General features: G+C 46.3%; 1 protein-coding gene across 4 annotated transcripts in view; it reads right to left on the bottom strand.

The window, feature by feature from the left end:
• ADD2 (adducin 2) overlaps positions 1-22,062 on the bottom strand; it is a 53,581-nt gene that overhangs the window by 10,476 nt on the left and 21,043 nt on the right. For 3 of the 4 annotated variants that reach the window (XM_014056369.2, XM_087705974.1, XM_014056368.2), the window contains exons 2-10: positions 17,058-17,268; positions 15,562-15,697; positions 14,601-14,752; positions 10,821-10,901; positions 9,836-9,985; positions 8,893-9,036; positions 8,296-8,394; positions 1,608-1,784; positions 123-380 (exon numbers count right to left, since the gene is read on the bottom strand). In XM_014056369.2, coding sequence (XP_013911844.2) covers positions 123-380; positions 1,608-1,784; positions 8,296-8,394; positions 8,893-9,036; positions 9,836-9,985; positions 10,821-10,901; positions 14,601-14,752; positions 15,562-15,697; positions 17,058-17,252 — 1,392 coding nt within the window. In that variant the 5' untranslated portion in view covers positions 17,253-17,268. Of the gene's footprint in view, positions 1-122; positions 381-1,607; positions 1,785-8,295; positions 8,395-8,892; positions 9,037-9,835; positions 9,986-10,820; positions 10,902-14,600; positions 14,753-15,561; positions 15,698-17,057; positions 17,683-22,062 lie in introns of those variants that run through there. The other variant, XM_087705973.1, reaches the window with a different exon arrangement.

The following is a 22,062-nucleotide window of genomic DNA, read 5'->3' as shown; positions in this document are numbered from 1 at the left end:
CAAGGGGAATCCATAGTCCGTCTCCCCCCAATTTCTACAGTCACCAACAGGATGGTCGTCCCTCCTCGGCTCTCCTCCCCTACTTTGTGCGCAGGGCAAGAAGGTGCCCCCTCTCTTCTAACCGTGGCTTTGGATCTCTGGCTGCTGGCGCCGCCTTGGCTGTCCTCGGCCACCTTCACACGCAGGTAAGTGTTGGGCGTGTTCAGCCAGCGGGTCTTTTCCTTCTGTTGCTTCTGGGCGTGTTGCCGGAGGGTGGAGATGGGCCCGGCCTCCTCCTCAAAGACGAAGGCCGTGACAGTGGCTGGGATCTCCACCTCACTCTTGTGCTTCGTCTTCTCCTGGACAAATGGGTAGCGGTACGCATAGCCAGTCCGGTAGCCCTGGGAGAGAGAGAGAAGGAAGACACTGCACATCGCTGCTCCCACCAAGAGCCTGCCTGCCTTCCGCACCTCTGCCTGGGACCCAGCTCATGCAAATTCCAGCCTCTGGATTAGAACTCAAAACCCTGAAATGCCTCCTGTTTGGTAAACGTTCTTGGGCTGGGATTCTCCACCTGTGTGTTTGCCTGCACGGGTGACATTTCTGAAAACATAACTTTATGACCAATGCCCACTTTTACCACCTCTGCAGAGTCCCTCAGTCACAGGATCACCCTTACAGTCCGTACGCCTTGTTCCTGTGCCTGACCTGCTATTCTGCTTCCCCCCTCCCCCAACAGAATGGAGAGATTAGTGGAAGGGATTACAGAAGATTAAGCAAGCACACAATAGGGAATATATTTTGAAAGCAAGGTGGTGGCACTGGCAGCCCCAAGTTTGCCACACAAACAGACCAATGTTATTCTCTATTGTATGCTTGCTTATTCTCTTGTAATCTCTTCTTTTCTAATTTCTCCACTCTACAAAGGGGGGGGGGAATTCTGTAGGCAATCTTTCTTATGCCTTACAAAGCAGAGAGATTGGAGAAGATGGGATTATAAGAGAGTAAGCATGCGCACAATGGGAAATTTTGAGCTGCCACCACAAGCATGTTCCTTTCAATGTCTATTTCCCACTGTGTGCTTGCTTACTCTCTTGTCATCCCTTCCTTTCCTTTACAAATGTAAATACAAACATTAATTTCCTTCTTATTAATGATCCCAGCACCAGGGTCGCATTCCAAAAGCCAGCACATTTGCAGGAATGTGATTTCCTATTTAGCAACTGGTTTGTTTAGTGATAGAGCTGCAGGTCCCAGTTAAAGCCACTGAATGAGGACTACCTATACCTATTTTGTCTTGCAAAGCTCTTTTGATTCTGGAAAGAAAGAGGGCTCTGGAACTTCATGGAGATGCTGGAAGACCACACGGAGCCTTGAAGTGAAGACAGCAATCATCCACCAAGGGTGCTTCGTGTGGACATTGTGTGGTCCCTCAATGGCTCAGCTCTTTTTTCTAAGCAGTCCCTGTCTGATGGGCCAGCAGAAGCCCTGCAAAACCCACCTGCTCAAGCTTGCCTCTTTCCCTCCAAAGACTCACTTTGGTTTACAAATATCTCCCTGCAGAAATGCCAATTTTATGACAATGGCAGGGGACGTATTGGGGGGAGCTTCTCTGCTCGCAAACCTACTAGATTGTCCAGCATCCTCATTAGTGCTTCAAATTCATGCTCTCCCAGGCGGCTCTTCTGCATGGGCCCAAAGGTGCTGCCAGCCCACCGGACCAGACCCACATCGTGAGGCCTTTGTTTCTCTCCCTCCAAGAGGATGAGATGCTCAGGTCCACCGGCGCTAGACAAGGCAGCGACCTGGAGGAGGTAGGTGACAAAAGAGAAGCTGAGAGGCTCTTATCAATTCAACCACTGCTCAACCAACACCATATAGATTTCTTATTTGGGATAGTTTGAGGTTATGTGTTGGAAGGAGGGAGGGAGGAAGGAAGGACGGACGGACAATCTTGTCATGTATGATAAGGAAAATCCACACTTGAGCAAGGAGACGATTCTGGAGGAATTGCAAGTTATCATCAAGATTAGAATGTCACCGGGCTTCTGGTCTGGGAGTTGTCTGTGGGAGCTGTTTCGTTTTTAGCCAAGCTGTCTAAACAGCATCCATCAGCTGTTTGACAGATTGATTACCTCTCCTTCGGGCAAAGAAGGAGAGGTGAGAAACTGAGTTTGGGAAGTGCTCCTTTCAACCTCCTCCAGGAGATAAATCTTGGGTGTGGAAGGTGTGAGCCGCCCTATAACCCAGTGAATTCTCTGCACCAGGGATTTTTTCTGCCTTTTTGCAGAACAAAGCCATACGTCCACCCCCAACTCAACGATTGATTTATACCTGATTTCAACACGAGCAGACAAATACCGGAGAACTTCTAATTGTATGTATTACAGACTTTAACTCCATTTTTCTAAAAATTCCTTCTAATAAACTACGAGGCAGAAAGACAAAGATGGCGCCAAACAGTTTTGTAGGCGTGGGTGTGCTGTGATGTTACAGATTTTCACAGAGCTCAAAGTATTATAGAGTTCAAGATCATCTAAAGATCATTAAATCAGTAGTGATTTATTAGTAAACTACAGAGTAATTACTGGAACAAGCGGCTTGCCTGGATTTATTAACTGGGTGCAAGATAAGATTAACTGAGGAAATGGCTTCTAAGCAAAAACCGACTAACACATCTAAAAGCGCTGGTAGTTCACCTGCTCTGGCATCTAAATTACAGTCATTACTCCCCTCCCAACCCCCTCCTACTCCTGCTGGGGAACCTTTGACTTGAGAAATACTGCAAAAAGTATTAAATGATGCTTTAAAAGATCATGCTGCCGCGATGGAAATTAAAATACAGGAAAAGATCTCTGTTGCTTTTAAGGAGTTGTTGGAAGAAGTTATGGGTTCAGTCCAGATTCTTAATCAAGGAATTAGAGATGATATTTTAGAGGCTTTTAAATGCTTATCTGGCTACGTATCAGGAATCGAGGATAAATTGGAAGATCTTAGTGATTCCAATATTAACCTGGTAACAAAAATGGATGTAGCCCAATGCATGGTTGAAGATGCAGAAAATGAAATTATAATGTTGCAGTATAGACAGATGGAATTTGCTTTAAGGATAAGGGGCCTTAAAGAGAAAAACCAAGAAAATCTGAAGGAGATCTTCTCAGAAGCTTTTGATCAACTGATGGGACGGCCAGGAGGGGACTATGACTGGCAAATTGACAAGATATATCGTGTTAATTCATGGTTTGCCAGACAAAAACAACTCCCAAGGAACATTGTGGTGTATTTTGCCACAAAGGATACGAGGAATTTGATATTGCAAGAGTCTTAAAAACCAAGTTGCAAATTGGGGGTCAGGAGGTGACTGTTTTGAAGGAAATACCACCCAAAATGTTGAGATCAAGAAAAGACTATGCCTTTTTAGTGGATGAGCTCAAAAACTGTCAGTTACAGTTTAGATGGGAAGCTCCAGCTGGGTTAGCAGTTAATTACCAGGGACAAAGATATTGTCTTAACTCAGTATGGAAGGCTAAAGATTTTTATAGCAATATACTGAAGGCTGAACATCCCCCCTCCAGGCCCCAGAGAAAGAGAACAAGAAGGACAGAACAGACAGAAAGATACCCAAGGATCATTACTGCTGGACCAACTTCCTCTGCCGGAACTAGAAGGAGCAAAGGAGGAAAGGCAAACCTGCGTGGTCACTAGGCGTATGGAACAAGAGTTAAAAAAGCAACAAGCTTTGAAACCAACGCATGTAATGGTTAAAGAAGTCACAGATTTTAGTTGAGAAGTGGTGGGAGGAGCCAGGCTGAAAGCCAAACTACAGGATTTTCAGATGGCTCTTAAAAAACTTCAGGGAGCTAAAGATGACAACTAAGTTCTTAACTTGGAACGTTAATGGCTTAAATTCACCACAGAAAAGGAAGAAAATAAATCATTATTTGAAACAATTTAAGAATGACATAATTTGCCTGCAAGGGACACATATTAGATTAACTGACCAGAAATATTTGATCAATGCAAGACTTGGACAACACTTTGTAGCCTCTGCCTCGGAGAAGAAAAATGGTATAGTTATATACCTAAGAAAGGACATGGAAGCTGAATTAATTGAAGCAGATTCCCAAGGAAGATATATTGGAATAGAACTGTCAGCCTCTGCTTTGCTGCTGCTTCGGCTGCCATTGAAACGGGGAGGGGGGGCATGGTATTTGGGAAGGGAATCATTATGTGCTGGAGGAAGATTCTAGATGCTGGCCTGACCATCTCACTGCGCATGTGGAGGAAGGGAGTTTCCCACCAAGGTTAACTGTCCAGCATTCTATCCTGGTGATGTTTTTTGAAGATATCTCCCACCTGACAGTTGGGTGAATTATAATTGGACTATGACTGAGGTGCCAAGGGGAGGGGATTGAACTATACATGATATTCTTTGCTTTCGCACCTAATTAACCAGATTCAGCTTTGCTTCGCTACTATTCATTTGTAATTAGTAAAAGTACACTTAATTTCAAGCAAATGGAGTTGAGTGGTTTCTTTCCTGATTATTAAATGAAGTAGCACCTGACAAGAACTGGTATTAGAAGGGAAAAAGATGCTCTTAATGGGAATATATGCTCCCAATCAACAACAAGACAAATTTTACAAAATGTTCCATACTAAGCTAATACAATGGGACTGTAGATCCTGCATATTAATGGGCGATTGGAATGGAGTTCTAGATACCAAGAAAGACAAGAAGGGTCTCCTGCAAAACATCCAAACGCAAGCGAAATTACCTAAGTCTTTTTTCGATATGATGGATGATATGGAGCTAAGGGATATCTGGTGAGAAAGAAATGCAAGAGAACAGGACTTTACATTCTTTTCTCATAGACATAAATCTTTTTCCAGGATTGACTTCATATTAACAACAAATGATTTGGGAAGGAATCTAGAAGGTCTTGGAGATTAAATGAAAATTTATTTAGATATGAGAAAAATGTTAATGAATGTAAAAAACTGTTGAGAGAATATTTTGTCTTTAATATGAATAAGGACACATCTATGGAAATGGTTTGGAATGCAAATAAAGCGTACATGCAAGGAGTCCTAATAAATTTAAATTGGTTACATAGACGTAAACAGGGAGGAAAAAGAAATGAACTAGAGGAAGAGATTAGGAAGAGAGAACAGGAGTTAATATTAAACCCAGGAGATAAGAAGATTAAAGAAGCAATTACCCTATTATGAGCACAATTTTATAAGCTGATGTCAGATCAGGTGGCTACTAATTTGTTATATGCAAAACATAATACTTTCTGTAACCTGGCAGATGGTTAGCATATTTGACCAGGAAGAAACAAAAATCTCGCAATATACCAAAAATATATTATAAAGGGAAGGAAGATTTTCAACAGGATATAATCCAAAAGGCCCTTGAATTTTTTTATAGAATTATACATGAGTGACAAAATACAAGGTTTAGATATAGATAGATACCTGGACAAAGAAAAAATACCTATAGTTAAGGAGGACCAGAGGGAAAGATTGAATCAACCATTAACCTCGGGGGAAATCCTCCAGGTAATTAAACAGTTAAAGGCTGGGAAAGCACCGGGCACAGATGGTTTGACAGTGGCTTATTACAAAAATTTACAATTAGAAATGGTAGAACCGCTTAAGGAATTATTTAATAAAATCCAAGTGGAAGGGAAGGTACCTCCATCTTGGAAGACAGCTTTCATATCCCTGATACGTAAAGAAGATCAAGATCTTAGTCAACCAAAAAATTATAGACCTATATCATTACTTAATATAGATTATAAATTTTTTACAAAAATATTAGCAAATAGCTTAATGTTAGTTATTCAGCAATTGATTCATAATGATCAAACCGGTTTTATACAAGGCAGACAAATGAGAAGTAATGTAAGACAAATTGTTAATATACTGGAATATTTGGGAAAGAATAACCAAATCCCCGCAGCGCTTATATTTTTAGATGCCGAGAAAGCCTTTGATCGAGTGAATTGGCAATTTTTAATGAAAACAATGCAAAAGATGCAAATAGGAGAGTATTTTCTACAATCAATCAAAGCAATATATCAGGAACAAACAGCACAAATTATAGTCAATGGAAGTTTAACAGAACCATTTAAAATCGAGAAAGGTACAAGACAGGGTTGCCCCCTAATCCAACCAGAGAAATCTATCAAGGTTTTAATGAATATGATTAATCAATATGGCCAAGTATCTGGGTTTAAAATAAACCTAGGAAAAACAAAGATGCTAGTTAAAAACATGAACACTAATCAAAGGGAAGACTTAGAAAAAATGACAGGATGTGAAATAGTTAAAAAGGTTAAATATCTAGGAGTTTACATCTCAACCTCAAACGGGAAACTATATAAGTATAATTATGAGCCACTATGGCATAGTATACAGGCAGAGATGAAAAATTGGGAAAAATTACAATCATCTTTGTTGGGAAGAATAGCAGCAGTGAAAATGAATGTCTTGCCTAAATTTCTATTTCTTTTTCAAATGATACCAATACTTAAAAAAGATGCAAACTTGCTAGGATGGCAGAAGGGTATTAACAAATTTGTGTGGGCCGGGAAGAAGCCGAGAATAAAACTTAAAATAATGCAAGATGTATGTGAGAGAGGAGGTTTGAAATTGCCAAATTTGAAATTATACTATGAAGCAGTAGTTTTATCACTAATCAGTGATTGGATTAACTCAACAGATGATAGAATACTTAACATCGAAGGGCATGATTTGGTATATGGTTGGCATGCTTATCTGTTATACGACAAGAAGGTGGATAAGAATTTTAGAAGTCATATTTTAAGGAAATGCTCTACTGCGTGTCTGGAAAAAATACCAACATAAACTAAACGACAAGATACCTATATGGGCAATTCCCAGACATGCAATAGAGAATGTAAGTATAGCACAAAAACAGGATGTAACTACATATAAACAGCTTCTTACTATAGAAAGAGGTGTATTACAGCTAAAACCCTTGAATGTATTAAAAGAGGAAAAGGTAATCCAAACATGGTTTCAGTATGGACAGTTACAGTCCAGATGGAAAAAAGATCAGAAAATTGGTATTACGCAAAATGAGGATAATTTACTAAAACAAATTAGGGATCAAAGTCAAATGCATATAAAAAGGTTATATAATGTATTAATATAAAATGGATTCAGAAACAGAACTAGTCAAAGATTGTATGATAAAGTGGGCACAAAATTTTGAAGAACCAATAATGTTGGATACATGGGAAAAGATATGAGTAAGAAATGTAATATTCACGCAAGCCCAAAATCTGAGAAAGAACTTTTATAAGATGATTTATAGATGGCATTTAGATCCTAAAAAACTGGCTTGCATGTATCCGAATTTACAACCTAAATGCTGGAGATCTGATTGTGTTGATGCTACATATTACCATATATGGTGGACTTGTAAAAAGGTTAAAGCATTTTGGATAAAAATATGGTGGATTATGCAAAATATTCTTAAAAAGAGGATAAAGTTTACCCCTCAGTTATTCTTGTTAGGTATAACTACCGATTGTACTGTTATAGAGACTAATTTGATTTTGTACTTAATAACGGCAGCAAGACTGTTGGTGGCACAATACTGGAAGAAGGAAGACTTGCCTACTATTCAAGAATGGACATTAAAAGTAACAAACTTAGCAGAGATAGCTAAAATATCAGCATATCTTAAGGACCACTCAGATGAGAAATATAAACTGGAGTGGAGAAGATGGATTGACTATATTCAAAATAAATACGGGACTAAGAAATTCCAGATAGTTTATGACTGAAAAAACGAGGAACAATATAATCTGTTTAGAGTTAGCGTAATAAAATAGGAGTTAAAGCTCAAATGAAAGATACTAACTTTCTTTAAGTTTATTTTAGAATATGTTTGTTAAAGATTTACACCCTGAATTTATTCTGGGAAGTCAGGGGGAGGAAGGTTGGGGGGGGGGTTGGGTTCGGGTGGGGGGGGAGGTAAATATTTGTAAGAGATTTTTTAAAATTTTCAATAAAAAAAAAGATTAGAATGTCACCAAAAATAGCATATTAGGAAAATGTTTTCCACAAGTAATTGACACAAATCTAACCCCCCCTCCAAGCAAGTAGTCATTATAGTGCTTTGACATGCTAACAAGAAGGGAGAGAGGAAGAAAATTCCATTGAGGTATATTATATTTGCAGGCATCTCCTTCTGATTAGAACATTCCCTTCGGTCTACTTCTATGATGCAAAGCAAGGCAGGAGGCGAGCGCCTTGTTTGGTTGCTCTGGAGCTCACCTGGACTTCACAGGCCGCCTGCAAATGGAAGACCTTGTAGAAGGCTTCTTCCACTGTGTCTCCAAGGGTCACCAGGCCATGATTCCGGAGCACTAAAACCTGCCCAAAGAAATAGCAAGAAACAGGTTCTGATACAAACAGCTAAAGAAGATGAATATGTATCTGCGATATGTATCCTGGGGGAGGGCCTTCTCTGTGGCTGCTCCGGCCCTCTGGAATGATCTCCCCGTTGAGATCCGGACCCTCACCACCCTTCCGGCTTTCCGCAAAGCAATTAAGACCTGGCTGTTCCGGCAGGCCTGGGGCTGTTGAATTTTTCAGCCCCATCCGAGGTTATGACTGTTGTTGTTTTTAAATGTGTCTGTCTTTTTATTTTTTATTCTGTACCCCCTTCCCTTTCTGATTGTTAGCTGCCCTGAGTCTCTCGGGAATAGGGTGGCATACAAACTAAATAAATCAAATCAAATAAGTTCTTCTCAATTCCATACCTCTCCCACGTTCTCATGCAAGGAAGTATAAATCCCAGTTTGGGCAGAGATTTAGTTGACATCCAAGATTGCATCAGAACTCAAAGCCCCCCCCCCCCCCAGGCCTCACCTTGCAGGTGGGTCCAAGGCATTTCTGCAACTCAATTCTGTCTGCCTCTCCCTCCATCTCACCATTGAAGTCAAAATACACCATGTCACCTGCCAGCAATGCATCATGGGAAATTGGCAAGAGGCCTTGTTTCATTGCGGAGACCTGTGAGGGAAGGAAAACAAAGATTTCCCTGTTTTGGCTGCACATAAAAAACTCTCTACATGCTTCAAATGCATTTCCAGATCAAACAGAAAACTATCCAGAATGAAACTCTCCTCCTTTCTTTACGTTAAAATACCTGCAAGATGCAAACAGAACCATTGACCAAACTGACTTGGAGTTGCAAGCCCTCCATACCTGGAGGGCAGCTAAGGAAGAAAAGTTGTCCTACAGACATGGGCCAGTGAGAGAGGCCTCCTTTTCTAAGCACCCCATGAGGGCCTCCTGTTGGAAGGAGGGGCAAAGCAAGTGGCCGTCAAGTCCCTTCAACATTCCCATCCTTAAGGGCTTCTTCCCAGAGGCTTTCTCCTCCCTTCCGGATGTTACCCCTGCCTCCCTTCCAGGTTCCTTGCTTGGTGACGTCCCAGGTGCTCCGGTTCCTCCTTTCCCTTCAGAGGCTGCGTGGGGCTCTGCCCTCTACAGAGCATTTCTATACCAGCTCTGGGGCGACATCAACGTCTAGCTTCACACACTGCATTACCTCTGGATTGCCCACTATCCCGGCTGGCTCACACAACCCACACAAAACAGATCTACAGTGTAACACAAGGCACGGCAATGCATGATACAACTGTGAGAGTTGCATCTGGCTGGAGGAGTCCAGGGGTGAAGGGAAATGGGATGGAGGGCATCTCTGAGAAGATGCCTGTCTTGTCCATCCATACACCTGGAGCTTTGCTGTGTCTCAGCATTGTGCTAGATAGATGGACACCCGTCCCGTTCCCCCCATCCCTGCCCTTACTGCGGTCGTGGCTGGTGTGTGCAGATGGATGATGCATCTCACATCAGGCCGAGCCGCGTAGATGGCCGAGTGCAGGCTGAATCCTCGGGGGTCGACTGGAAAACTGGTGCTGCCTTGCTCCACCACCTTCCCCAGGATGTTCACTTTAATCTGTGAAGTAAAAGGGGAGGGGGGAGGACATCTGATGAGAGGACGGGCCCCTTCCTCGGCTGACGTCTACAGAGAAGCTTCCTTCAGCCAGAGGGAAAAGAAGCAAGGAGGTCTGAGGTGGGGAGAAGATCCCGGGATCCTAAACTCATCTCAAGCTTACAGAAAAACCAGCCTGTGGCCTCTCTGGATGTGCCTCCCCTCTGGGCTTGCTGACCTTCAATGATTGTTGGTGTACCCAGCGTATGTCTCCACGCAAAGTGGAACACCTCTACTTCAGCAGAGGCTACCCCGGCCCCTCTGGGTCTGTCCCACTCCCTCTCAGTTAGAGAGATACGACTGCCGAATAATGTCCCTTAGGCTCCCTCCTCCTGGCTCCTCTGTAGGAAGAGGACTCCTCTCCTCGCCTCAGCAGGCATCTCCCTTTCCATTATTTTCTCTGTGTTTTATATCTTAACTTTGTTATATCCTACCCAGCCCCCAGGATGGAAAATTTGAATTGGCCCAAATGTTCCCTCTTCTTTGCCCCTGGTCCATGCATGGGAGATCTACTCAGGACAGAGTCTGCCATCCAAAAAAGATCTCTGAAGGGAGGGGGGAGAAGTCACCTACACGCGAGGCTAACATAGTACACTTGTGCACCCGTCTTCCAAGGGGCAACCTGTCAGTGAAATTCTAGAGAGGATTTTGTCACCTGTCCCTGTTTTCAGGATGAGCAGTTTCATTCCAGACAGGCTGCTCTTTAAAGGCAGCTGTGAGCGAAAAAATACAGCTGGTTGCAAAACTCCAACCTGCAGTCGCGGGAACAGAGCTTGACCCAAGAGTTTTGCATTCTCACCAAGCTGGATGCTGTAACTTCATGACAGGAGAGGCCTTCGGGACAAACCAGGAAATGCTCCTGTTCTTTGCTGACTCTCAGCTGTGAAAGGAAGGAAAAGTCAATTTCTCCTTCATTCATTGGTTAAGAACATAAGCAGCGCCCTGCTGGATGGGATCCCTGGACCATTTTGTCCAGCAGTTGTCACACTGGCTGGCCAATCGGCAAAGGAAGCCCACCGATCTTCCAGCAGATGGCTCTGGAGGCGGCTCCCCTGCCCTCAAGGCTAAGAGCCATTAATCCCCAGAACTTCAAGGAACTGCTTATTCCAAGAAATGTGTGTGTTCAATTTGATGCCCTTGTCATGGTCAGATCACTTCCTGCTGAGACTTGATTTTCGGAAGCTGCTCCCCCACTGCAGGGAGGTGGGGCCGATTAAATGGTTCCGCCCCAGGTGCCTGACTCCCTTGCCCACAATCCGACTGAGTCCTTGGTCGCTGCCTGGAATACAGCGGCGGCTGAGGCATTAGATCGGCTTGCGCCTTTGCGGCCTCTCCGCGGCAGTGGATCCAGGAGAGCAGCTTGGTTTACCAAGGAACTCCGGGAGATGAAGCACCAAAAGAGACGCCTAGAGCGACGCTGGAGGGCTAGTAACTCTGAATCCGACCGAACACTACTAAGAGCCTTTATTAGGACTTATTTAGTGGCAATACGGGCGGCAAAATGTACTCATTTTTCCGCTCTTATTGCGTCCGCAGAATCTCGCCCGGCTGCCCTGTTTAGTATAACCCGCTCCCTCCTGAAAGGGAGGGATGTCGGGGAACCCTTACAGGGAAGAGCTGAGGAATTTGCCCAGTTTCTGTTGGACAAAGTCACTCAGATTCAGACGGACCTGGACTCCACTTGGACAGTGCCAGTAGAGATGCCGAGGGAGGGCCTTGATCAAACTTTGTGGAGTGAGTTCCAGCTTGTCACTCCTGAGGAAGTGGACAAGGCCATGGGAGTGATGAGTGCCGCCACCTGTTTGCTGGACCCGTGTCCCTCCTGGTTGGTTTCGACTAGCAGGGAGGTGACACGAGGCTGGCTCCAGAGGATCGTGAACATCTCTCTTCAGGAAGGATCTTTCCCACCACCTTTGAAGGACGCGATGGTGAGACCCCTCCTTAAGAAGCCTTCTCTGGACCCAGCTATCCTCAAAAACTATCGTCCAGTCTCCAACCTCCCTTTTTTAGGGAAGGTTGTTGAGAAGGTGGTGGCCTTCCAACTCCGACGGACCTTGGATGAAGCGGATTATCTAGATCTCTTTCAGTCTGGTTTCAGGCCTGGTTACTGCACCGAAATCACTTTGGTTGCGCTGACCGATGATCTCTGGCGAGCCAGGGATAGAGGACATTCCTCTATCCTGGTGCTCCTTGACCTCTCAGCGGCCTTTGATACCATCGACCATGGTATCCTTCTGCGGCGGCTAGAAGAGGTGGGGGTGGGAGGCACCGTTTTGCAGTGGTTCTCCTCTTACCTCTCTGGCAGGTCGCAGTCGGTGTTGGTCAGAGGACAGAGGTCGACCCCTAGGCCCCTTAAATATGGGGTGCCGCAGGGCTTGGTCCTGTCCCCCCTCCTATTTAATATCTACATGAAGCCGCTGGGTGAGATCATTAGCAGGCACGGGATTAAATACCATCAGTATGCGGATGATACCCAGTTGTATCTGTCCGCCCTGTGCCAACTCAGTGAAGCGGTGGAAGTGATGTGCCAGTGCCTGGAAGCTGTCAGGGTCTGGATGGGAATGAACAAGCTTGCACTCAACCCTGACAAGACCGAGTGGCTATGGATGTTGCCTCCCAAGGATAGTCCAGATATTCCATCTCTAAGCCTGGGGGGTCAAATCTTACACACTCCTCCTGGACCCGCAGCTGACACTAGAACACCATTTGTCAGCTGTGACCAGGGGAGCTTTTGCCCAGGTTCACCTGGTGCACCAGTTGTGGCCCTACCTGGACCGGGAGGCACTTGAAATGGTCACTCACGCCCTCATCACCTCAAGACTCAACTACTGTAACGCGCTCTACATGGGGCTGCCCTGAAAAGTGTTCGGAGACTACAACTTGTCCAGAACGCAGCCGCGTGAGCAATACTGGGTGTACCGAGATACACCCATGTTACATCCATCCTCCGTGAGCTGCACTGGTCTCCGAACGCGCTTCAAGGTGCTGGTTATTACCTTTAATGGCTTAGGAACTGGATATCTACGATATCTACGAGACCGTCTTCTGCCACATAGCTCCCAGCGTCCGATAAGATCGCACAGGATGGGCCTTCTCCAGGTGCCGTCGACTAGACAATGTCGTCTGGCGGCTCCTCGGGGGAAGGCCTTCTCTGTAGCTACCCCGGCCCTATGGAATGATCTACCACCAGAGATCCGGACCCTCCCCACTGTCTCGGCCTACCGAAAGTCTACCAAGACCTGGCTGTTCCGGCAGGCCTGGGGCTGTTGACCTCTTGTATGAGGTCCAGCCCCACTAAGGCTGAGTGCATGTTGTGTCTTTTTATCTTGCCTTGTCTCTCTATTATATTTTTTTAGTATTCTTTTAAATTGTTTTTATGTAAGCCGCCCAGAGTCCTTCGGGATTGGGCAGCATATAAATTTATTAAACTTTAACTTTAACTTTGATACTGCAGAACTAACAAAGATTCAAAATGGTTCACAATCCAATAAAAATATGTCATCAATTAATAATAATTAATCAATTATGTCCACATAACAAAATTAAAATCAAAACTGTAAATAAGGGAGTGGAAGAGGAGTAATAATTACTAATTATGCAAACAGACTCTGGTAACCTCATGACTCCTGCAACACACTCTACATGGAGCTGCCCTTGAAGACTGTTCGAAAGCCACAGCTGGTTCAAAATGGAGCAGCTGGGACATGAATGGGCACTTCTTCTTACGCCCAGCTGCCTGGGAGGCTTCGCAACAGGCACTGATGGCCACGACTTCCAGAGGCCATTGGGGTGCTGAGCATCACCCTTCAGTAGCCTTATGGCTGGTGGTTTGAAAGGCTGCCCGTCTCCACCAGTTTCTGCCTTTCTGGCATGGCTTGGTGGAGTGGAGGCCTCTGGCTTTGCCAGCCCTCCCAGTTAAAGCCAACAGATTCTACTTTATCTAAAGCTGCATAAGCAGAATCTTACAAGTCTAAAAGTATAAAGCTTCTACTCACCACTTTCAATCGCCTGAACCACGAGGGAGGAAGAATCCTCTCCCAGTTGCTTTTGATGATGGTTAAGTGACTGCAGGCTTCTGTCCCTCTAGCCTGATAGCCATAGCCCTTAGACTTAGATGCCGCTTCCCAGTGCTTTACAGCCCTCTCTAAGCAGTATATAAGAGTCAGCCTCTTGCCCCCAACAGTCCTGCCTCAAGGATATCCAAGGAAAGCATCAGCTCAGTCACTGGCTGGTCTGTAGTTCAAAGATGGTTCTCCAGGCTCTGCCTAATGACTCATGAAAGATCCCCAACAAACAATCTCTTCATTCCACTACAGTGGTTAGAAGGCAGTTTTGCAGGCTAATTCTGCTGACTGCCAATTGCCAGCAATTTGAATCTCACCAGGCTCAAGGTTGACTCGGCCTTTCATCCTTCCGAGGTGGGTAAAATGAGGACCCAGATTAAAGAGGATCTTAGGCCCTTCTAAGACAATTGCTTCCTTTAAGCCCAAAGTGCAATCTTGTTAAAAAAAAAAACCTGAAGTTTTATTTCCACCCGCAACAAAGGCTGGCCAGGAGAGAGGAGGGTGGCATGACTCACCGTGACTGTGGTGCCGCTGAGCTGTGCCCAGCCATAAAGGTCCAGCAACCGATAGACACCGCCAACTTTGCAGCGCATGAGCCGCTCCCCTTTGGCCAAGGACACAGAGTCCATACTATGGAGGTCATTGATCGGGGTCACTGTGGAAAGGTCTGCAAAAGAAAACCAGGGATGGAATTGCCAGCGGAGCAGCATGAGGAGGCTTTGGGGCCGGACCACTGACTCAGTGGGTTTCTTCCTCCACTGTCGCTCAGAAAATCCCACCTCCCTGCTTCTTCCCCTCCTGTGCTGGCTTCAAAGTTTAGAGCAGAGATGCAACCAACTCTTTTGCAGACACTTGCAAAACCAGGGTTGTTCAGAGCTTATGCAGTGGTTGAAGATAAATTTTCAAACTGTATGTTTCTTTATACTGTAAGGAAACATTTCTCAATCTTGGCAACTTTAAAAGTGTGTGGACTTCTAACTCCCAGAATTCCCTGGTGAGCACACTGGCTTCCATCACCCAACCCAATTAGCAGCATGCAAAGAACGCAGCTGCATCAGGAGAGGCTGCCGCTTACAGCAGAAGCCAGTAGAGGGTTGTGTGGCCCAGAGTGGGGTCCCCTGTTGACTGGCAGCCTCACTGCGCCCCACAATCTGCTAGAGGGACCTTCAAAGAATAGACAGTCACCAAGGGAGGGGATGGCAGCCCTGTACCTCCCTCTGTAACCTGGAGGCCCAGGGGAGATCTGGGTATAAAATCCAGGAATTAGCAGAATTAAACTCCAGGAAGAGCAGCCCAGTCATAGACGTCCCCACAAGCTGAAGAGAGAGCCATTCTCAGGAAGGTGGGCAGGGGAGGCCAGGTGGGGGAATGGCAAGGAGCTCAGCCAACGTCAGGAGAAAGGGTGGCAGAGGGGGAGGAGAGGGCCCACTTGCTCAGAAACATGGCCCAAAGACCCTGGACGAGAGGCTAACGTACTCAAGGGCGATGGAGGGAAGACGGAGGGAGCCGTGGTGGCCATGAACTCGGCTATCTGCTGAAGGGCCCAGATGTTGGAGTTGTTTCCTTTCTTCATCTGCTCTTGGATGAGGCTCTCCAGCTCCTCCCTAAAAGACTGAAGACACCACAGAATAAATCCCAGGTAGCCTCCCAAGGTGGCTTCCAAGGGGCAGCTGCAACAGGTGCATTTGTCACGTGGACCTTTGGAAACGAGGCGGAGAAGCTCTCGGAGGCTCCCCTGGGATAGGAAGTGACCTTTCTTGAAGGCCAAACACTGAAATTCGATGCAGCTGAAGTCTGTCAGTGTTCAGCTGAATTGTGACACTGGCTTCCTCTTCAAGTACAGCTGTGAGAATGTTTGTCTTTTTAAGATGCCACACTGCACTTTTAGGGTCCCCCACTCACTGCCTTGAGAACCAATGCCCCTCAAGTTCTCTCTAGGAGCCCAACTGAGTCCAAAATCCTTCCACACAAACTTCACTCCTAGTTTTCTCTCAAGCTTTCTTGGTCAGGCTGGTGTTGCAAGGAATCGCAGAAAACCATTCTGTTCTTACTGTTAAAACACCCCCCCTCTACCTGTGTGTGTGTTTGTGTCTGTGTGTGTGTGTGTGTGTGTGTGTGTGTGTGTGTCCGTCCCAGTGATGGCCTTTACTGTGCAATCACTGTGCCTTCAGCATGGAATTTTATGGGGATCCAAAAACATCCTTCTCCACTAGAACTCTCCTCCCAAATTTCATCTCTTATTTTCCATAAAAATCTTGTGAAAATCTTACTGCAGGCCTTCTGGAGATCTACTAACAAGCCCTGCTCTACACCCCCTGCAGTTCCTCTCTTCCACAGCACCTGCTGTCAGTTCCCTGGGCCAAGCCCGAGGCTGGCAGTCCTGCCCAGCATCTTATCCAATGTCTGCACCCAAAAGCTCCCCACAACCACCCGGAATCCTGTGAAAGATCACTGGAAGAAAACCTCAAGGAAGTAGGGCAAAGCTGCACCAGCCAAAAAGGGCCAAGGAAGAGGAAGAGCAGTTATTTCCACTTCCCTCCCTCCCTCCCATCCCCTTCTCTGCTTCCTGCTGGACCCCCTTAGCCGAGGCCCTGGAGCCATTGCCATCAGCCCAGAGCAAGAAAAAAGAGCCCGGGATGCAGCTCTGGAAACCAGCTGTAGCTCTGGAGACCCAAAGCGCTGAGCGAGGGCTCAGGGTTCCCTCCACTTCCCCCCTGGGCCCAGGCAATTCAGCCCAGGAGGGCAAAGGGCGTCTCTTTGGCTCCCCCCTCCCCTGCTCCTGAGCCCAGTGCAGGGACTGGGGGATTCAGCCTGAAGAGGGACCTTCGGATCCTAACTGTGAGGGCAGCCCAGTTCAGGGCAGGCCACGTGGCCCTCCATGGAGGTTCTCCCCTCCCAGCATGTGGAGATCCTCTGCCCTTGCATTGACCCTCCACACGCAGCTCGTGACCCCTCTGGGGGGATCTACTCACGGGGCTCTGCAGAATCATGGTGACTCTTTTCTTCTGCTCCATCAGGTTGAAGTCTTGGCGCAGGTCCGCAGCCATGTTCCTGATGCGCAGGTACTCGGGGTCATCTTCCGAGAATCGGTCAAAGTAATGCTGGCTCTCAGCAGGGAGCGAGGAGACCTCCTCGGGGATGGTTTCGTCACTCATTTTTAAACTCATAGTCAACTTTGGGGAGCTGCAAGGAAGCACCAAAAGCCACACTTCAGGGGCATGACAGAATCTCCAAGCAGAACCCTCACAAGGGGGCCTCTACAGAGGAATTCAAATCTGGAGCTCAATCCTCAATTTTGCCCAACCAATTCCCGGAGAGTGGGAGCTGTGTCCATTGATTGACAGTTTTGGTAGCTGGAAAAGAACTCATTTGCAATGAAACCAGTATTTATTTGGTTATGAAAAAGGCCTTTCTCAACTTACAACCGTTCACTTAGTGATCTTTCAAAGTTGCAGCAGCACTGGGAAAAGCAACTTACAACCATTGCAGCATCCGCAGAGTCACATGATCAAAATTCCGATGTTTGGAACTATCTTATACTTATGACGGTTGCGGTATCCCAGGGTCATGTGTTTTAGATACGAGGAGGCGCTGAGGTAAATTGAACAGGAACCTTTATTACAACAGAACTGACAGCAAGTTCAGAACACGCGCGCTGGACAGCGCCGCCTGACAGCTATTTATACTGATAGCTGTCAGGCGGCCGGCCAATGGGGTGGCCGCAATTCTCCCGCCGGCCGGCAGCCGCGCCGGGACCAATCAGCCTCTTGCAAGGCATGGCTCGGCTGCCGGCTGCGTCAGGTGGACGCAACAATGTGACCACCTTTTGTGACTTTCTGACAAGCAATGGGGAAGCCAGATTCACTTAGCAACAGTGTCACTACCTTAACAACTGCAGTCATTCACCTAACAACCGTAACAAGAACGGTTGTAAAATGGGGCAAAATTCCCTTAGATGTCTCATGTAACAACATACATTTTGGGCTCCATTCTCCCTGCCCCTCCAGTACAAGAGCGGCTTCTGCTGTCTCCCTCCCACTCTCTAAAGATGGAGGCACGGGGCCTGTTGCCTAGTTACCCAGGTGTACCAACAATGTAAAAATGAACACTGGTATTAAAGTAAGGCGGAAGCTAGAAAAGGCTTCCTTCCAGCCAAGGAGAATTTGCTGCCTCCTAAATGCATTGAATGTCTTTTAAAACTTGCCTTTTTTCTAAGCACTTTTGGAAGGTGGTTTGCCAGAAAAGAGCAGGCCTGGGGATGGGCCTGGAGGGGCCCTTGACCCCAGAGAAATTTGTATTTATTATTATACTTATATGCCCAGGCCCTTTCTATTTGCAAGGCTCCCATTCTGGATCAGACTCTAATGATCCAGCTGGCCCAATATTGGGGGTCCCAGAGAATGGGGGGAGGTGGTGCTGCCTGCCTGTGGGTACTCACTGAGGCCAGAAAAGGTGCCCATCTCTTTGAGGAAACCCCTCTGAGAATCTCCCTGGGAAGAGCTGGGCAGGGGAGAAGGGCCAGCCCTTGGGAGCATGCCATAGGGAGAGAAGGGCATTGTTGGGTTCAGAGGCCCCGGAGTCTCCCCTGGGGAAGAGGGCAGCTTTAGAAGAGGCCACATTGCCACGGGACTTCAGAGTGAACCACGGCCAGGCCAGACACCCGGGAGGCTGTCATAGTCCTGGATAACATGGGCCCAGCGTTTTATACCATTCTGAATCACACTCAAAGAAACCAGAAGAGCCGGTAGGAATTTTAACACTTATTGACCTCTTGTCAGCCTCTGTTTTGCTGCTTTCTTTCGGCTGCCATTGAAACTGGGAGGGGGGACATTGTATGTGGGTGGTGAAGTGTCAGCACTGGAGAGACTGAATAAAGGGAGGTGTTCTCACCATCTACTGCACATGCTGCAGATAAAGGATTGCCGCCCAGACCAACTGTCCGGCATACCAGTCTGATGATGTTTTTTGAAGATGTCTCCCGCATGACACCTGTGGTGTGTACTGATTGGACTATGGGCTAAGGTTACCAGGGGGAGGGGGTTGGGTCACATATTGATATCTATGATTATGCACACTTTTGCCTCAGACCTCACTTTGCTTAGCTACTATCTACTCATGACCAGTAAAAGTACTCTTAATTCTGCAAAATGGAGTTGAGTGGTTTCTTTCTTGGTTACTGAGTGAAGCAGCCCATGACACCACTCCTCTCATTAGACGGGATTTTTTGCATTTTATAACCATGAAAAAAATGTTATTTGCAAGAGCAACAGATTTTCTGAGTTCTGATAAGTCTAATTAATTAAGGATGAATTACCTCTCCCTGTTTAAAAAAAGGAATTCTCCTGCAGAAGCAACAACTCAACCTCATTTGCTAGAAACTAGGAGATTTTACTTTGCTTTGCATATGTCCTGTATGCAAAAAACATCCCTTCTATTCTAAAAGTAAAGGAGAAGAACGGATCCCAACCCTTTTTTTTAAACAAAATCTTTCCAGGGCCAAAACAGGAATGTTTTTTAAAGTATTTGATTGTACAAGGTAACAAAACTCCAAAGCAACCCAAAGGCAACCCAAAGGCTCAGAAAAAGGGGGGCATTTCTGCCATCTCCCCCAGAATAATTGTTTCACTGCTTCTTCACAACTGAGCAGACGCATAAAGTCTGGGGGTTGTGAACTCTTCCACTTCAGCAACCTTCTTCATCTATAATAATAATAATAATAATAATAATAATAATAACAACAACAACAACAACAACAACAACTCCGCCGTTGCCGGTCCCAAGCCCGGATGAGAAAACAATAACAATAACAACAATAATAATACTAAGACGACAGACACAGAGGCATTCCGAAGGGCCTTTGAATGTCTCCACCTCAAAGCTTGGTAGAAAGACGGATGGACAAGGAGCCTTAAGGAAGAGAGAGTCCAGAACACGGAATAATGGAGGCTCTCACCAGATAAAATGTGCTCCGATTCTGCATTAAAGAGGCCTTCTGAATTTAACTGGGGTTAAAATAACTAGCACTTCCTTGCAAAAGGCCCAGTGAGATGCCACGGATAGATTTTAGGGGCCTGGTGCCTGAAGTCTTATTCCCTGACTGGGACTCTTTCCTGGAATTTCAGGCATGCAGGTTTGTGCTCCAAAGATTTGAATCAGGAAAAAATATATTGGTAATTGCAATCCTGAACATACAGGTAGTCTTTGCCTTACGACCATTCATTTAGTGACCATTCAAAGTTTCAGTGGGACTGGAAAAGTGACTTATGACCATTTTCACACTTATGACTGTTGCAGCATTCCAGAAGTCATGCGATCAAAATTTGGATGCTTGGCAACTGACTCGTATTTATGACGGTTGTCATGTTCTGGAGTCATGCGTTCCCCTTTTGAAACCTTCTGACAAGCAAAGTCAAGGGGGAAGCTGCTCTTCCCTCTGCAGTCTCCCCCTCCTCCGATCTCTCATCCGGTGTTTAAGGAGAGGCCGGAATACTTGAACTGAGGTTCCTGTGCTGAACAGCAGTTGGGTTGGATTGGATGGCCTCAAGGGTCCCTTCCACTCCAGGAGTCCATGTCCCATTCCAGTCAGATCCAGTCCAGTCTTAAAAACATTTTACTTCTCCATGGGCCCTTTCTCCGCTTTGGCCTGCCTGTCTCCGGTGCAGTTGCACATCCACTCCTCAACAGATGTGCCTTTGAGGCTGAAAAAATGCTCTCCTTTGACTGGAGGCCAGGACTTCCCGTGTCTTTGGAAGATGATCTTTGATGCCGTGAAGCAGGGCTCCTGAACTCTTCAGCCAAAGCACCGGAGGGCTTTTGATACAGTCTCTTCCTAAACTTCAAGAGTGACTTGGTGCCCTCTGGGGAAGCAGAGCATTCAAGCAGACAAAATGAAGCCCCCACAAATCCCGCTTCTGCTGCCCATCTGAAATCAACAAGAATGTTTTTTGCAAGCCCTTCTGTGCCCATCCCCAGGCCAGGAGGGTGGATCAGGGTCTAGGACTTTAGGCAGAGGACTGGGCAGAGCAGTGTCTCCCTGAGGCTCTGGCTGGGGAGCCCAAGGAGAGTCCATAAAGGAAGAGGAATAGAGCCTGCAAGCCAGAAGTCTACTGGTCTTGGATAGCTTCTGCCTTTTCTTTTCTCCTGTTGCAAAATTAGCTGCAAATATCTAAAGATTGCATGCTAGTGGCAATTCAAAGCAAATGTATGCTTTGATTCATTCTACTCGCTTGATCTATTGTAAATGGAGACGCTCGGATTCTTAATGGCACTTCAGGCAAAAAAAACAGAGCTTACGTGACTGGAGCTATTATTGCAGAGGCTTTGGATTGCAAGTGAATTTCAAGGAATTCAAGGAAAAGAGAGTGCCATCTGCTTGGATCCTGATTGCCTATCAATCTGGGAAGCGAAAAATGGGATATAATGAAGGGCTCAGTTCTACAACACCAAAACCATTGAAGGCTTCAAGATAAGGGGTGTTATTTCACACAAGGCTGTGAAGTCACAGAGAGAGAAGCTCTTAGACAGACAGTTCAGCTCTTTCCATCTGCCAAGCATCCTCACCGGATCCCCTCAGCCCAGCCTTTGTGTAGCAGCCATTTCCCCAGGGCAGCAGGCTGGTCTGGAAGCAGCAGAGGCCTCCTCTTCCTTGCTCTGCATCTGCTGAAGACATCGTGGTGCCCCTCAGCAAGAGAGATGCAAAGGCAACCCCACTCCCAATCTGGCCTCTTCAGATGTGCTGAGAATTCTCCAACCGGGGGCAGCTGCAAAGTCTCTGGAGGGAGGCAGCTGAAGGAAGGTTTCTTTTCCTCTGACGTAGGAGGAGCAGGAGCCGCAGGAGACACAATTCAGATCTGCAGAAGCTGCCAGCTTGCAGGCTTGAGACAAGCACACGGATGCTGGAGCAGCCTCTGGGACAACCAATCCTTGCACACAGGGAGTAGCTTAGCTTGGAAACCTTGGCCCCATGCTTGACAAATG

This window comes from Thamnophis sirtalis, unplaced genomic scaffold (assembly GCF_051295495.1).
Source record: "Thamnophis sirtalis isolate CommonGarterSnake01/CBP01778 unplaced genomic scaffold, rThaSir2_p1.2 scaffold_2, whole genome shotgun sequence".
NCBI classification, from domain to species: domain Eukaryota; kingdom Metazoa; phylum Chordata; class Lepidosauria; order Squamata; family Natricidae; genus Thamnophis; species Thamnophis sirtalis.
The sequence above is the reverse complement of the archived record's forward strand: the minus strand, read 5'-3'. Positions and strand labels throughout refer to the sequence as shown.